This window comes from Dendrobium catenatum, unplaced genomic scaffold (genome assembly GCF_001605985.2).
Source record: "Dendrobium catenatum unplaced genomic scaffold, ASM160598v2 fragScaff_scaffold_1213, whole genome shotgun sequence".
Classification (NCBI taxonomy): domain Eukaryota; kingdom Viridiplantae; phylum Streptophyta; class Magnoliopsida; order Asparagales; family Orchidaceae; genus Dendrobium; species Dendrobium catenatum.
The window spans coordinates 1-17,201 of record NW_021319675.1 but is presented as its reverse complement, the minus strand read 5'-3'; the positions used below and the strand labels follow the sequence as shown (position 1 = coordinate 17,201).

General features: G+C 34.9%; 1 protein-coding gene across 1 annotated transcript; it reads right to left on the bottom strand.

Annotated features, from left to right (window-relative positions):
- Nucleotides 1-4,919: 4,919 nt before the first annotated feature.
- LOC110105575 lies at nt 4,920-16,891 on the bottom strand. Its single transcript, XM_020835135.2, has 5 exons — nt 16,435-16,891; nt 16,159-16,345; nt 14,442-14,708; nt 13,879-14,214; nt 4,920-5,485 (listed from the first exon to the last, which is right to left on the bottom strand). Exons 1-5 carry the CDS (start codon nt 16,875-16,877, stop codon nt 5,207-5,209), a joined length of 1,512 nt encoding a protein of 503 aa, XP_020690794.2. The 5' UTR covers nt 16,878-16,891; the 3' UTR covers nt 4,920-5,206.
- Nucleotides 16,892-17,201: the final 310 nt, after the last annotated feature.

Here is a 17,201-nt window from a genome sequence, read left to right as displayed (position 1 = left end):
TAGGCTTAACAACCTAATTACTAGACTCAACACAATCTTCATCATCAGACCTCTATCAGCAACGACCAATCGTTACTAGACTTCCTCTTGACTGACCTCCGTCAGACCTCTCCCTGGCCGGCAATCGTTAAACCTCCAATTGATCAATTTCTGTCAAACCTCCATCTAATTGCTATAACAAACCTCCACCCTTAAACTATTGTTGACCTCCATGCAAATGCCCTTATCGGACCTCCGAACGACCAACCACGTAGTTAGACATCTGCTTGACCGTCATTATCTTCACAGGCTGACCATCTTTTTTGAACCTCTCACCGAACAACACCATTGGATTTTTTTTTTAACCCAACAGCTGCTAGACCTATGCTCGACTGTCGTCACCTTCACTGTCTCACTACCATAGTCGCCCAACTTTGCCAGTCAACCATTGCATTCAGACATCCCCCATCAAAGCATTACCATACAACCCGTAATCATTCAACCTTGAACACTCATATGATCTTTGACCAATTCTCCATACTATTAATTATAATTTCAGAATCTACAAGTTAATTGATGGGTCAATCTTTGTAACTTACACACATGTAATTTAATTATAGAAATTTCTAATTTAATATTAATTTGATATTTGTGTGTATCAATTGAATTTTTTGGATGCTTATTAAGTTTAGTATTTTCATGATGGCGTGTGTTAGATTAATATATAAAGAATCCATGCATGCACGTGTTTATATTTCAACAGGCTTCAATGATAATTGCCAAAGCTATTTCAGGATTCAATAACTCCTAAGAGTTTTTTTAATAATCTCTTATCTAACACGTTGTCAAACAGCTAAAACAAGACCAATTCCAAGAAGCTATCTCTCATAATCTCGTTCTAGCAACAGAACGCGGCATCAAACAAACTGGTCAAGTTCTCGCCGCGTTTTGCCCTTCCCCAACTTATAGCTTCAACGTAAGGGTAACCAATGAGCTCGTCTTCTTCACCACTCTAATAAGAGAAAGTCATAAACAAATAAACCAGACAAAGATTCAAATTCTTCATCATGGATTCCAGCTCGAGGCGCAGTCATCGACCCTTCGTTCTGTGCGCCTTACTCCACTGATCTTGCCTTCAAAACAAAACCACTACAAAAACGGTACCTCGCCACCGTCGACGCCGCCGGAAACACCATCTTCAAAACCAAACACTACTGGTTGGGCGGTTTCACCTAGCTCCGGGATGCTGCTGGACATACTTTACTTACCATGAAGCCAAAGGTAAAAACTTTATTGTTAATTAGCTGTCAATCCTCTTCTAATGGACTCACACACAGTCTCTTCTTCTTCTTCTTCTTCAGTTTATAACCTGGCACGGCAGGTGGTAGGCGTTCAGGGGAGACAGCATGGAGGCGAAAGATCTTGTGTTCAGCATCAAGAGGAGTTCTTTTCTACAGTTTTATGATGAGTGGTTCGTCTAGCTTGCGGGAAATACAGAAGAGGAGACTTACGATTTTAGGGTAACAGGAAGTTACAGAAAGAAGAATTACACCATTTACAAAGGAGACTCGTCCTTTGTAGTCGCTCAGGTAATTCAAACTCAGTAATCTGCTCTTTCTGGAAGAGCATCTCCAACCGAACGTCGAGTATGCTTATGGCATCGTTCGGTCGCTCTAGCCGAAGGCCAAATCTTCCTGCTATTTGTTTGCGGGTGAACAGTGCGACACCAATATTGACGTTGCACTGTTCACCTCCGCTATTTTTCTGTCTCAACTAGATTTGCCAAAGAAATGCGCAAAAGAGGAGAAAAACCGTTACCTTCACAGAAGCCAGCAGAATGGAGTTCGATTTGAGATGATTCATGACATTTTTTAGTTTCGCTACATTTTGGAGCGAAAAATGGGATTTTCGGTTGGAGATGCCCTTACCAAACTTTCCAAAATTTTCAAAACAGAGGAACTCTTTGCTAAACAAAGTTTACTGATGATCGAAACTTCTCTGAAAAATGCAGTTTACAAAGAATCATAAACTAAATTTGCAATTGAAGCACGCATTTGGAGCAACCATAAGCGCAAACTGTGATCATTCCTTTGTTGCAGCTTTGATTGTAATATTTCGCATGGTTTATGTGAAGAAATCTGCTGCATCCTCCCACATGAGGACTGTTCATCATGGAGCTTGAAAGTTGAACGGAGGAGATTACTATCCACACTGTAATTTATATATTTAAAAGGGTATTCGTATGTAAGGATTATTGTATATATTGCAGTTCTGTATTTGCTTGTTGTAATGTTGAGGAATCATTCTTTATATTGTAGTTTTGTATTTGTTCCTATTTTCTTGTAAAATTTTTGAGAAGGTATGTGTTTGTGGGTATGACTAAAGGAGAGGAGACTTTTCATGGGGAAGCTTGTTTTACCTTTACCATATCCATTGGCCAACATTTATTGAGTGATTAACATTTCCTGTGCATTTGAATGAACGACATGAATGAGTGATGACTTAATCACACAATTATCTGATTATTCAATGATCAGAAATGATAGAAACTAAACTTATAAATATTAGATTTTTTTTTTTAATACATAAAAGACATATAGAAAAACTTTCTATAATTTAAAATTGATCAAAAAACTCTCGCCATATCTGTTATTAGACAACTTTTTTATCTAAGAGTTGTTTGGTTTGAGGAAAAATGAATGCAGTGTAAAAGAAATACACTACTTTTTTTACTTTTTAGTGTTTGGTTGGACAAAGTACAAAGTAAACTAAAATCCCAATGCACTCCTAATTCCCTGCTATAGCTCATTTCAAGCGTAAAGTAAACCCGCCCAATTTGAGTGAAAAAGGAAATCACATGGGGTGAGAGAACAGGAACCATCTTTCTCTCTTCCTCCTCTTCGTTTATTATGAGTTGGCATCAGAAGTCGGCGTCGGTGAGAAGTGTCCATTGAGATTCGTGCAAGCTTGCGTCTCGTCAGTCCTTGGCTCGACTTTTCTCTGGCCCTCGAAGTATCGAACCAGTCCTGTCCGGCACTCGTTCCGTCCAATGGGTTGGCTCTTAAAATATAATACCTTGCTCAGGATGGTGAGCCGACGGATTTTCTTTTAAATAAAAGGTTAGTCGTGTAATCCTAGTTATAGTATGTAACTGATTGACCAAATTACGTCACATTAAAGCAGGCAGAGGGTGGCGACTCTAAATGATTATTGAAAGACACCTGTAATGATAGTTGATTAATTGAACAAATGATAATTAATATGACTGATATCAACTGAGAAACAAATTGGGAAAAGATGTTGAAAACAACCCATTAAAGCTGAAAATCATGCCTTGCTTTTGATAATTATACAAATGATGATATTTACCTGATAGTATATTAAACTGATTGATAGCTCATATTGATATTAATATTTATCCAACATAGCATAGCATACTGACATGATTTATTGGGTTATACTACTCTTTACCGTATGACTTATTATTTGATAGATCTCTTTTGATTTCACTGATCATTTTAATTTTATTATTGATTTTTGAGATATTTATTGCCCATATCAAATGATGATTGATATTGACTAGAACTGAACATATATTTATTGATTATTTTGCCTTGCATTGAAAGGAGTGATAGAATTTTGATTTTCCTACTAAGTTTTTTAGCTCATTATATGTGGCTTAATTTATTTCAGATCAGGCAAGGGGTCAGGACTAGTTGGAGTGAGGTTGAAAGAGATCCTCAGATTTTCTTTAGATTTTGTTATATATTTTCCTTTTTTGTAGCTCAGAGTTTGTGATAGATTAGTAATAGAGTTATCTTCTAGCTATTGTATATTAATTTTGGAAGAATAAATATAGTGTAATATTACTTGTTTTCATTGGATATACAGATTTTTTTTTTAAAGCTATGATTGATTAATTAAAAAGATAAATAGATAATTCTTCCAAATTTAATTTTGGGGTGTCACATGTGATTTCTGATAATTGCGCTTGGTGAGCATGAGTGGAGATAATTTCTCTACATGAGAGCGAGTGATCTTGATGGTTGACTTATTGTGTGACGAGTGACAAATCGCTTATTTCATGAGGAACCTGAATTGCCACTTGCAAGGGAAGATCTCCTTTTGTAGGCCTAGACATTTATCTTCTATTTATTAGAGAAAGTAAACTAGAATGCAAGTTTCAAACTACATTGCATTACTCTTATAAACACATTAGTTGAGTTAATTGGTTGATTTTTGCACTTTTATGAGTGGAGATATGAACTCTAAGTATATAATGATACCTACTTATTGATCTTCCATTAAAAACTTCATGATTTGTGCTTAAGTATGTGTACTAGGGTCAATATGAGACAATGGTGTTTAAAGATCTAGCTTGTTTGATAGCTAAAGATTCATGTTTGCTCATCAATCAAGTACTACACATCACATTGGCATAGATTTCAAATTTCTTGCATATCCACATATACTCTAATCATCTAACTAAACTTCAACATTCAACTCATTAAGGAATTCCTAAATCCATTTATATCTTCATTGTGGCATGATCATCCAGCATGAGTCTTACAAGTGATGAGCATATTTTTCTCCTTCAATAGATGAGTAAATCAATATATCATCAATCAAGAAGTGTTTTAGTCTAGCTTGAATCTCATTATAACACAACTCCATCTTATGACTTTTCTATGTTAAATAGCTTTATTAAGAGCTTACATAACCAAAGAGGCTGATAGTAATATTTGATGCCCTTAAAATGCTCAAATCTTAATATCTAAATATGCAATAGAAAAGACTTCTTCGTTTATTATTATTCTATAGAGATTTTAGAGAAGAAGCTATAAAAAAGCTTCATTAGGAAAGAATGCAATATTTGCTTTCTGCTCCCAGTTGATTACAGATAACCTTTTGTGGCTAATGCATAATGAATTTAGAGAATAGATAAAACAAATCTTCTATTAATAAATCAAAAGCCAAATAGAAGTGTCCAAACTATATAACATATCATCCTGAATAATCAAAGAAAAACTTAAAAATAAAAATCAAGTGAGAGAAGGCAGGACAAACTAACTTCAATGGAACAAGGCTAGAAGAGATGCAGGGATTTTGAAATCATTAGATTTGTTTTGAGATTGTTGTTACATAAAAGATCTGTGTTGGATTCATCCCAAACCAAATTTAACGATTTTAAGATGCATTTTAATCAAAAAGAGAGGTTTTTTTCCTGTTAGTACTGCCTAAAAGTAAGATTTAGGTAACCCGGGCGTAGTTTTGTTGTTTTGTCAATGAGGATCTTGGGTGCTGTATTGGGTTTAATGCATCGAACTCCATTGAAAATATGCCTTGCATCGCCACCGAATATTAGCACATCACCAGATTCAAGCGTTACTCTCTCTGCTTTATCCACATCCCTTACATCAGAGTAGAGGAACTCTGCAGAATCACCAATAGAGAAAGAAACAATAGGTAGCCTTTTTCTAAGGCTCTCCTCACTCTCATCTCTGTCCTGTACGTTTAAAAAAAAGAAAATTGTAAATAAATTAATTGCATATCTGATTAGCAATTATTTGGCAACGCAAACAAAAACTAAAATTTCAATTAGCCTTCTAAGATAAGATTTGGTTCACTAATCTCAGTCTCATTCACACCACACTTTATAAACATGATGTGTGCATGTGCGGAACACAAGCTGCTTGAATACATGCACAGGAGCCAAAGCAACAGTCCACGGGAAACCAGCCAACAAGGGACCCGAAAAGCCAGCACAAGAGACAAAAAGGCAGGGCACGGGAAACCAACCAGCAAGGGGAAACCGAGAAGGCAAAGGGAAGGAGAAGAGGCATTAAGTGGGGAAACCAAAGGGGCAGCAAATGGGGGAATGCACCTCAATTTAAGAGCTAAAAAGGCTCTCTACTAGACATTAATGAGATGATTCTAGTAGAGGACCTAGAAGCTCCCAAATTTATAATTCAAAATGTTTTGACCCCCCCTTGCCTACATCAAAAACTTTCCTATAAGTAGAAAAGAAAAGAAGGCCAACATCCATAAAAAATCGCCCCAAAAAAAACCCCCCCCCCCCCCCTACAGCCAATCAAAAAGGGAAGAAAAAGACAACATTAAGGCATGGTTGAACCCCCACACCAACAGCCAAAGCAAGGGGATCCGGGAAAGGCAGGGAGCAGGAACCGAACAATCAAAGCAAGGAGAACTGGGAAAGCTATGGAGCAGGAACCGAACAGCCAAAACAAGGGAAACCGGGAAAGCAAGAGAAAAGGAACCGAATAGCCAAAACCAAGCAGCAGCTCAGCCGCCCACCAACAAACCCAAGTCAGCTCAAACACAAGCACCTAAAGAAGCTAGCACACCAAAGGAAAACATGTCCAATGAGCACCTAAATCACACATGATCATCGGTTGTCTTCCATTATTGGGTAAACAAAAATAAAACTTAAAAATTACAATAACATTCAAAAAAAAAAAACATGATCATGAAGAATTGAATGCATAAAGAGAGCTTTGAACTGCTGAAGGATTGTCTAACTACTGCTCTGATTTTGACTATTCCTTAAGGCATTAAGGGGTTCCAGATTATTAGTGATGCATCACTGAGAGGTTTAGGATTTATGCTGATTCAACATGGTAGAGTGATTGCTTATGCATTTTGGCAATAAAAATAACATGAGAGGAACTATCTGACACATGATCTTGAGTTAGCCATTGTTGTATTTCTATTAAAGATTTGGATGCATTACTTTTACGGAGTCATATGCGAGATATTTATCAACCATTAGAGTTTAAATTATATTTTTAATTAGAAGGGTCTAAATTTGAGACAGACAAGATGGCTAAAATTGATCAAAGCTTATGATTTATCTATTCAGTGTCAGTCTGGTAAGGAGAATGTGATAGCAGATGCTTTGAGTAGGAAGTCTTCAGGTACTCTTTCGTTGCTTAATTTTATAGACTTTCTTATTCAAGATTTGGAAAAATTAGAGATAGAGGGGGTATCTGCTGATACAGATACGCATTTATTAGCATATATTATTATTCATAATACTCTATAGGAAAGAATTCAAGAATCTCAGAAATCAGATACAGAGTATCCGAAGTTGAATAATCAAATTAAGGATGGTAAGAGACCTGAATTCTCTTTATTTGATTATGGAGTCATTTTCTATAAGGATATATTATGGGTTCCTTCTGTTGGTGAACTAAGAGCTGAGATCCTACATGAGGCACATTACTCAGGCTATATTATTCATCCAAGTAGTAGCAAGATGTACGAAGATTTAAAATGTATGTTCTAGTGGCCTAGATTGAAGAAGGATATAAAGTTTGTTTCGAAGTGTCATGCATGTCAGTTAGTGAATGTAGAGCATCAGCGATCAGGTGGTCTTCTATAATCGTTACCTATGCCAGAGTGAAAATGGGAAGATGTGACAATGAACTTTGCTATGGGTTTTCCAAGATCGAGGCACGAGCTTAATGACATTTAGGTTATTATTGATCGTTTGACGAAGTCAGCGCATTTTATTCTGATACAACAAACTGATCTGGTACACAGATTGACACAGATATATGTCAGAGATATTATAAGATTGCATGATGTGGCGAAAGTGATTGTATTCGATCGTGATGGATGGTTTACCTCCAAATTATGGAGAGGCATTCAGTAGGATTGGATACAAAATTGCATTTCAATATAGTTTTTTATCCGCAGACAGACGAACAATCTAAAAGGACTATTCAAGTACTAGAGGATCATTTGAGACTCTGTGTTCTGGACTTTGGAGACAGTTGAGAGGATCATATCCTACTAATAGAGTTTACATATAATAATAATTATCAGTCCAACATTGGTAAGGCTCCTTATAAAGTGCATGACATATTTATCTTTGACAAAGGTAGGTGACAGATAGGTGATAAGATCAGCTTTTGTGGATGACACTACAACAAAAATTCAGCTGATTAGAGAAAGATTGAGAGAAAAAAGATAGGCAGAAGAAGTATTATGATAAGAAATACAAGCTGGTAGAATTTCAAGCTGATGATTTTATTTATGTCAAAGTTAGCCCGATGAAAGGGGTCAATATATTTGGAAGAATTAATAAGTTGAGTCCAAGGTATATTTGATGCGGACATCAGCACGAAGATTTGGTGCATCTATCACAGGAGGCGTCGTAAATCAACGGCTCTAATTTATGTTGTCATTTATGATTTATTTTATGAAGTTTAGCTTTTATTTTATGTTATTTCCTGTTTTACCCCTAGGTTAGTTTATAAATCCCCTCATTTTGATTAATTCCAAAAGGAAAAATCCTGTTTGGAAACAAATCAATCATATTCCCCAATCTCAGGAACCGAAGTTTACAACAGCAAAAGCCTTAATTTATTCCCGTGGACAGCTCACCTCTTTAACGGAAGAAATCCCCTCCTTTTCCTAAATCTCATATTAATTGAAATCTGCATTTAATTTCAGATTTCAATTAACCTCCCTAAACCTATTTTGCTCCACCGTCAACCCCTCTCTTACCCGCTGCCCCCTAGTTGTCAACTTTCTACCTACTAATACTGCAGCCAGAGATTTCCAACAAGGATTATTTGCTTCCCAGCAACTTGAAGCTTCAAAATTGCTGCTGTCCTGGAAATTCCAGCAAAGGAAAATCAGTGTAGTTTGCTGCCATAACCCTCATACTGCTGTCCAACGCTCTCTTATAGCTGCTGTTTGGATTTCCTAAGCCATACAGCTTGTTGTCCACGTATGCCAGCAAAGATACCCTGCTGTCCAGCACTGTGGAAGACCTCGATTTGCTGTTAATTTCCCCACAGGTTACCACGAGATTCACCAAAATTCTACAGCCTTATTTCCTCATCTATTCTCCCTATTTCCTAAGCTCAAAACTCTGAGAATTCTCACAAATTTTGGGATGAAAATCTGAGAATTTCCAAATTCTTCCTTCTCCCTAGCAAAGCAATTTTCCGTTCTACATCAACATTGGATCTTTTGAGATTGTTGTGATGATTGACAGTTCTGCTTATAATATGTTTGATTTACACAATATATTTCATGTATCTTCTCTAAGAAAGTGATTATATGATTCTAGAAAGAGATTATATTTTGATGATGTGAAGGTTCATCCGAGTCTATACTATAGAGAAGAGTCGATATGATTTTGGCGTACAGTGTCAGAAAATTAAGGAGCAAACAAATTTCGATAGTCAAGGTGTAGTGAAGCATAGGACCACCAGAGAGGTACTTGGGAGAAAGAATATGAGATGAGACAGCTCTATCAAAGTTTGTTCTGATGTATTTTGATTTGAGAACGTTAATGACAATATTTTTAAGATGGGTGGATTGTTATAACTCAAAATTTTGAAAATTACATTTTTACCTGCAACATTAAGAATTTATTCAGGATTCGTTATAAGCTCAAATCATAAACCGTCTTCTTCATAACATCTCTATTATTGTGTTTTAGTTTCTCTAAATTTTTCATAATTTATTGATACAGGTGAAATTTCATAAGAAATTGGCACTTAACAGTAGAAGCAGGGGTTTCGGGACCATCAAATGTCCGTTTTGCAAACTAATTTTACCAGATTTTTCTAAATAAAATAATTTATTTTATGGATATTTTTTATAATTTTTAGAATCTTTAAAAGAATTTCTCTGAATTTTATACTTAAAATTTATTAAAATATAATTATTCTTCCTAAATATATAAACCCACCTATTAAATTCCTAAGCTTTTTTTTTCTTTTTCCATATATTATTTTGTTAACAAACAAACTTTTGGGGGAAATGAGAAGAAAAAGAAGAGAGAGCAAACGGAATTTAGCTTTTGGCAGCCATCGATCAATATTTGTCTGTCGGCCGAGTTGGGTAATTTGCTCGTCTTGAGGTAGGTTACGTTTTGCCTATTTCAGATTTTAATAATTTTATGTTTTTTATATTTTTCTCGATTAAATTTGTATTTTCGTTACCGAAAAACGATGATAATTTTATTTTGATAAAACTTTCACCGTGTAACTTTTTATATGTTATAGAAATTGTGATTACAAACATTTGGAGTATAATTTGAAAATTTTTCGCCGAGTGATTTTGAATAAGTAATGATTTTTACATACTTAAAAATTTATTTTAACATTTTAAAATAGTATTTCAGATCAATTAAAGCTTTAGAATGATGTTTTACATAATATGTGATAATTTGGTTATTTTTTGAAATTATGAAAGCTTGCTCAGTAGTGTTTTCATTGTCTACCATTACGATATTTTGGTAAATTCTAAATTGAGCCTAATTATGCTTTAATTAATGCAATGTATTGAAAATAATATGTTGTGAGGAGTTATGATGTGATGCGGCGTCAGTGGGCGATCGAGATGGAATTTTGTTATGCCGACGCCAATAGGCGACTGAGGTGGGATTCTTTTATTTCAACGCCAGTTAGAGATCGAGGTGGGATTCTATTATGCCAGCGCGAGTGGGCGACCAAAGTAGGATTTTGTTATGTTGGTGAGATTTTATTACCTAAGTATTGTTATGTCGGAGCCAATGGGCTACTGAGATGGGATTCTGTTATGATGTGTCTAATTCATTTCAGTATTTATTTAATTCAATTCATTTCAGTATTTATTTAATTGTATTTAATTTCAGTATATGATTCAGCACAATATTTTCAGTTCTTTTGATTTTGATTATTGATTTCTATTTTATGCTACGATAGTCTACTGAGTCGTCTTTAACTCATTCTTGCTTTTGCTTTTGTTTTCGAGCTAGGGAAAGGGCAAGGAGCAAGCTTAAGTAGTTTGGATAGCATGCTCAGATCTATGTAATAGAAAGGTTTCGGTTAATTTTGATTTTTGAAGGCTTGGCTTTTATTTTATTTATTTTTTTGTGTTCTCTATTGTCAAGCACTTTTGTAGATAAATTTTATATTATATATGTTTTGGATGATATATAGAAAAATCATGTTGAGATTTAGCAGTTTTCTGCTTTATATTGCATTCAATAGAGACTTTGTGTAGCATATAAATTGAAAGTTTATTTCAGTATTTCTCTAACCAAATCATTGAGCCAATCTTGCCACAATCGGATACGGTATGACATGTGTGATATCAAGTCAAATCGGGTCGAGTTGTGACAATATTTTTGATAGAAGAGCAAAAGCTCGAACCATCAAACAAATATATGTTCGTGATATCAATCGAGATATTTGTTTTATACGTTCATGTTAGACCTTCAAGGTTTATAACAAAAAAAATTCATCAACAAAAGTGTACAACCAGCTTAAACCCGGTCCTCTATTGACAACAAACTGAATCGACAATGTTTAATAAAAAAAAATGCAAATGAAATTCCCCATGAGTTACCCAGATGATGACTGTATTGAATGTGGATCTCAACTGGAGGGTTAATTCACAAACATTTCAAATGTCTTCAAACTTTTGCAAACTACAAATATCTTCAAATGACCTCATACGCCCTAATTATGGTCATATTGAATGTAGATCTCAACCTAAGGGGTTAATTTCAAACACTATACTTTCAAATGTCACCCATATACCGATTAAACATTTAAAATTCCAAGGATTCCAAAAAATCCAAATATTAAAAAATGAAATCAATCACCAAAACGCTTAAAGCAAAATTTATCCATCCTCTGCAACAATTTATAGAGGTGGATAAGTCTGAAAATTCACATCAGCTCACAAAGGGCTAGTATCTAGTCGATAATGTCACTATGATACATTCTCAAGCCATCTCCTGCCAATAAGAACGTGCCACATATTCTCTAACTGACAATTTTGCCGCCAAATGGCATCGCAGGTAAACGGTTATTACCGAGGCCCTCTGAACCAAGTGGTTTGTCGCCAATTGGCGCAACTAAATTACGGTCATGGCCAGAGCTCATATGCTCCCCAATGGCACAAAATTCTTGAGATATGAATCAATAGGATATAATTGATAGGGCACAAAGCCCTCTATTAGCTAAGGTGATTCAAATTTGTCCTCTTAGGCAAACATTCACCCCAAGCCTATAAGGTACCCATGGACGACCCAACCCATGGCTTCCGACAAGGATTCTTTTGTCAGGTTGGGTCGAATACCTCCTCTAACTAAGTACTTTAGGGACCACGATGACCCGAAACGACAGAACCATGGGATCTTGATCGGTGAAATTTTTTATTTTAAATATTAAACTTCCAATATCAAACCCATGATGTTACTATATGTCAGATAACAAGTATCTCTACGTATATGATCGACGACTACCCTTAATCATAAGTCCTCTCTCATTGTCGAGAAGGCTAATTAACAATAGGCTTACGCCTATAGGAAAGTAGAACTCAAATCATAAAGGCCTCGAAAAATGAGGGCAAAATCTCTAGGCAGTGTCTTATCTACAAACCCAATTTGTCTTCCCAAAATTTAGCCTGAAAATTAATCCGTTAAAACTCCCTCAAAAGTCGGGAAGGCCGGGGCACAAATTTTCGAAAGCCCACATCAGCAACCAATTCTCTCTTCTTCAACTATGAAACAATTCCTAATCAATCCCCTCTAAATCAGCTCCCAAATCAGCCCTCTTCAATTAGAAAATAGTTTCTAATTATCCCCCTCCAAATTAACCCCCAAATATGCCCTCTTCAATTATGAAATATCTCCTAATTAATCAGCCCCAAATCAGCTCATTTCCCTTAAAAAAGTATTCATAATTTTCTCTCAAATCTAATTAAAATTAGTCATCTTTCCCTAAATAAGCTTTCCTAATTATTTCTCTCATGATTTCTCCTCCTTAAATAATGAATATTAACTCCCCTAGACCCCACAAGATGGGACCCCCTGGCGTATTAAAAAACTCTAGCCTTGCTCTGATACTATGTAGAAAAGTCAAAAAATAGAACTACTTCGAATTTTATTGTTTGATTATGTACAAAGTGAGTCAATTTATATAGACTTCTCCAAAAATCTTATAATGAAGATGAATCAAAAATATTTATAGGAAGAGGAAATTGTTTTTCTAAAGTAAGACCTGAAGGTAGAAGAGTAAAATAAGGCTTATCGAATCCAATCAAAGGGCCATAAGAGAATCAATTCAGAGGTTACAACTCGTAATCCATGTGCTCGCAGATTTCTATCAAAATTGGTTGATTGGCGAGTCCCACGGTCATTCAAGAGATAAGGTGACTAAAAAATAGATTAGGAGGTTTGTATATGGATAGAAGTTGTTTAAAATGATGTGCAAAGAATATCTTTAACATCTCAGATAATACTCAACATGAATAAATGAAAAATGGGAGATAAGACACTGTCAGCTTTTTCTTTTCCCTCTCCCTTCCCTTCTAGCTTTACCTAGATAAAATACATCAAAAACGATTACTCGAAACAATTCCACTATAGCAAGGCGAGTGTTGATGCAAGTCCTCACTCTTCTTTTACCATACAAAGGGCAGCAGCACTTATGGTCAATCACCAGCACTTGTTTTAAAAAATAACATAAACTTTCCATTTTCCATAAAGGATTGCTAAACACCGGGATGCATTGTTTGCAATAAAACCCTAAGACTCAAACGTGCACTTTGACAATTGGCCCTTTTTACTTAAAAGAACCCTAGAACTAAAATTGTCAGTCGTATTTTCACCTACTCACAATTTCATAGTGGTCAAAAGCATCCATGATGTTTTTGTAGAAGGAATCAATTAAAATTTCCACCCCAATTTCTGCAATTAAACCCCTACACCAACCAATTCATCACGGAATTTTACTCAAAACTACATTACAATACACTGAGTACATTTTCATTTAAAATAAAATTAGCCAAAAACAAAATAAATAAAAATGAAAAATTGACTATATATATATATGATTCAACAAAGAAAAACCTGAACAATCTTACCTGATGTAGACCAAGTCTTCCGCTATAGCTGTAGAAATTGACTATACATATATCTGGTGACATATTTGGAATTTCTTCCACTTTGTTTGTAAATGCCCTTAAAAATCCATGATAAGCATTTAGTGCTCGATCCACCAGTTTTCTGAGTTCTTCTGGGATTTTAGGCGGCACAGCACCATGAAAAGAACGAGATTTATCATATAATCGTGATTCAGGATTCCAATCCTTGCCAAGGCACATCATTTGCAGATTTGCCTTTGCCCCGTTCACGTATCCTGGCCAATAAAAACCACCAGAAATGACACCGAGCTCACGGCATTTGCTCACAATTTTTACCTAAAAAGTGGGAAACAATGAGCAGCAGAATAGTAAATCGTAACAACCAAAAATGTTTAAGTGTCCTAAAAACTTGGTACAATTTTCAAATACACTAAAGTTAATTCAGTAAAAGTTATGGATAAATAACGTTTTCTTTCAAAGCGAGAACCTGGTCTAATTTATGTCTTTGATACTACTCTACACAACATAAACTTTAATATAGTGAGCAAAGGAACAAAATTAACCTGATCCATGCAGCCTAAAAATTTCTTCAGCAAAATCATTCCTGGTCTTAAATATTGCACCGCAATATTATTTGCAGGTATACAGATGTCAAAAGGGACTTCCTCAGATTCACTTCCAGGACGTTTTTCAGGACTGGCGCCAATAGCTCTTTTAGGAGAAGTTTGCATTCGTTGACTTTCAACTGATTGTGGAGATCTACTTTGAATGGGACTGAGAAATGATGATTTCCCAACCTTGGGGTTCAGTGACGATTTAGAAAGAGAAGCCTATACATCCAATAAGCACTGACAACATGAGATTAACATTATAGCATAAAGGTACTTTCAAACTGAGCATTCTAGAACAAGCATGAACATCAGGAAAAAAAATATGAAAGAACAACCAAATCTTTAGGGGACAAACAAACTGCAATTCAATTTGAAATGTTTCAACAATAGTGGGACAAATATATGTGAAAAATATTTTTAAACATTTTGTTACATCATTTAAAAATGCTAGAACATACTTTCTTCTCGAACTTTTTTCTCAAAGAAAGGATCCTACAGGAATGAAAGCAAACTACAATAAACATCATAGGTAGTAGCTAACATTGTTACAAAACAGATGATATCCTACACTTTTACAGTTTAACAAACATTTGAAAACAGCTTGCATTGGCGTTTCAGCTCTATCAACATCACAAGATTCATTTTACATATAAGCAAATCGTGGCAATGCTTCAAAAAGCAAAATAACAATAAATTAAGGGGAAAATGAGGCTTTCCGAACAACTTCATTCATAAGGTTTAAAAATAATTTTATTTGTTTTTTAAAAATACACCAAAAAACATTTTTTTCAAAAAAAAAAATAAAATAAAATCTATAACAAAAAGAAAGGTAATCTTAAGCGTGCACCGGAGGTTTTTTTTTTCCTTTACCACAATTGCACAGTATGATCTGATATTGTACCATACAACATTTATTATCGCCTATTATTTTACAATTCAGTAGTCTCTATCTCAAGTTTTGCCAGCATTTGATGACCGACAATTTGATGATTTTGAAGGACGTTGGATCAACTATAAGTACAAGTTGGGTGGTTTAACAGTAAAGGCATATGGTGTAGAAACAGTGAAGTAAAAGGAATTTATTAAATAATAATGGCATTATTATATATGATAAAGAACTGTTTTTTTTATCAGCTATTTTATGTTTCCATGCTAATGAAAGCTTTGAAATCATCTTGAGTTTTTGTTTTACCTGAAATCAAGAGAGAAGGAAGCATTAATAAGAGAGAAGAAAAGCTAGTAACACTGTAAATATTTTGGATGTGAAAACATTATAATATCTCGTGTTTTAATTAGAGGATATTTATCTCTTTGTGCAATCATGAACATTAATGGATCTCACAAAACCAAGTAATTCTCTGATCTTCTTTCCCGGTGTATCTTCTTTGCAATCTTCTTTATTTTCCTCAGTTGATCGAGTTTATTACTCAAGTGAGAACTTTTCCATCTATCTTGATCCAAATAGTCCACAAGATGATGTCCTCGTTCAAGCACTATACTTGACTGAACTATAAACTTGAACAAATAACAAATAACTAAGTAATTGAATATTCATTTAAAAATATATAACATTGTCTAATTTATTATATTATGAAATTTTAGCATTTGCAGTCACATAGCAATAATTTTGTATAAGATCACGAATGCCATCATGATCGCCAACATTCACCTCATTACGATTTGGCGTTAATTCATCAGCACTATCACAATCCTGCTTGCCTGATCCACTATCCATTGCCTCATAACCTTCATCGACAACCGGCATGGTAACTCTACACCAAGTACCTCCCGACATATTTGCACAAGATGGTTGCGGCGAACTTGGAACATTTGGTTCACGTTGATTTTGGCCATCTCTGCATCAGACTCCCATTGATTAGTTAAAATCCAATACACAATCTAAGAAGACTAAGCTAATTAAAATAACTTGTAATGTGCAACTTACCGAACATTGAAGTATTCCTCTACCGAGTGCATGGGACCACCACCAGGCATCTCCACCTCATGATCGAAACTAAATGATTCTCGAAATTGGGATGTCAGATTTTCATCCGTACTGTTTCCAAAACTTATCTCTTCTACTTCAACATATAGAATAAGACATACTCCAATAGCATGAGATATAACAATATCACATACTTCATCATCATCAACATGTGTTGCAATGAAATCATTCCCAACTGGAAAACGACAAACTATGTTGATTGTATACCTGGATGCATCAACCTTCAATGCTTTAAGCACTCTAAGCTTAAGCTGCTCTAATTTTGTATTTATAGACACTTGCAAAGGCCGGTTTTTACCCCGAGTATATGTCGGCACAAATTTCTCATCCACACTTAATTTACCATCAAACATGAGCATAAACAATGCTAGTCGTCCATCCATTATGGCCCCCTAGAACCCCTGAATAATATAACCAAGTTAAAACTTAATAATCATCATTTTTGTATTGATTAATATCTAATTAACTTTAAAAAAAAAACTTAAGAATAAATAAAATAACTTAAATTAGATCATTACGAATATAAAATTATTGAAATTAATATAAATTAATTATATCTCAAATGATTATAGTATAACAATGTAAAATGAAATAGTTCGGATATTTTGCAAATAAAGGCTAATCCAAAATTAAACTACATCATTACTTTCGGCTGCAATCATACTCTCTTACGAAGGCAATAACTTTATTTATCTAGCTCATCTCGG

Excerpts from the sequence above, each read along its gene's own strand:
- LOC110105575 (XM_020835135.2), bottom strand. The coding sequence starts at position 16,877 with ATGGATGGACGACTAGCATTGTTTATGCTCATGTTTGATGGTAAATTA. Across the intron at positions 14,709-16,158 it reads TAACGCCAAATCGTAATGAG|GCTTCTCTTTCTAAATCGTC; the intron begins GTGAATGTTGGC and ends TTGGATGTATAG. Across the intron at positions 5,486-13,878 it reads GAAGACTTGGTCTACATCAG|GACAGAGATGAGAGTGAGGA; the intron begins GTAAGATTGTTC and ends TTAAACGTACAG.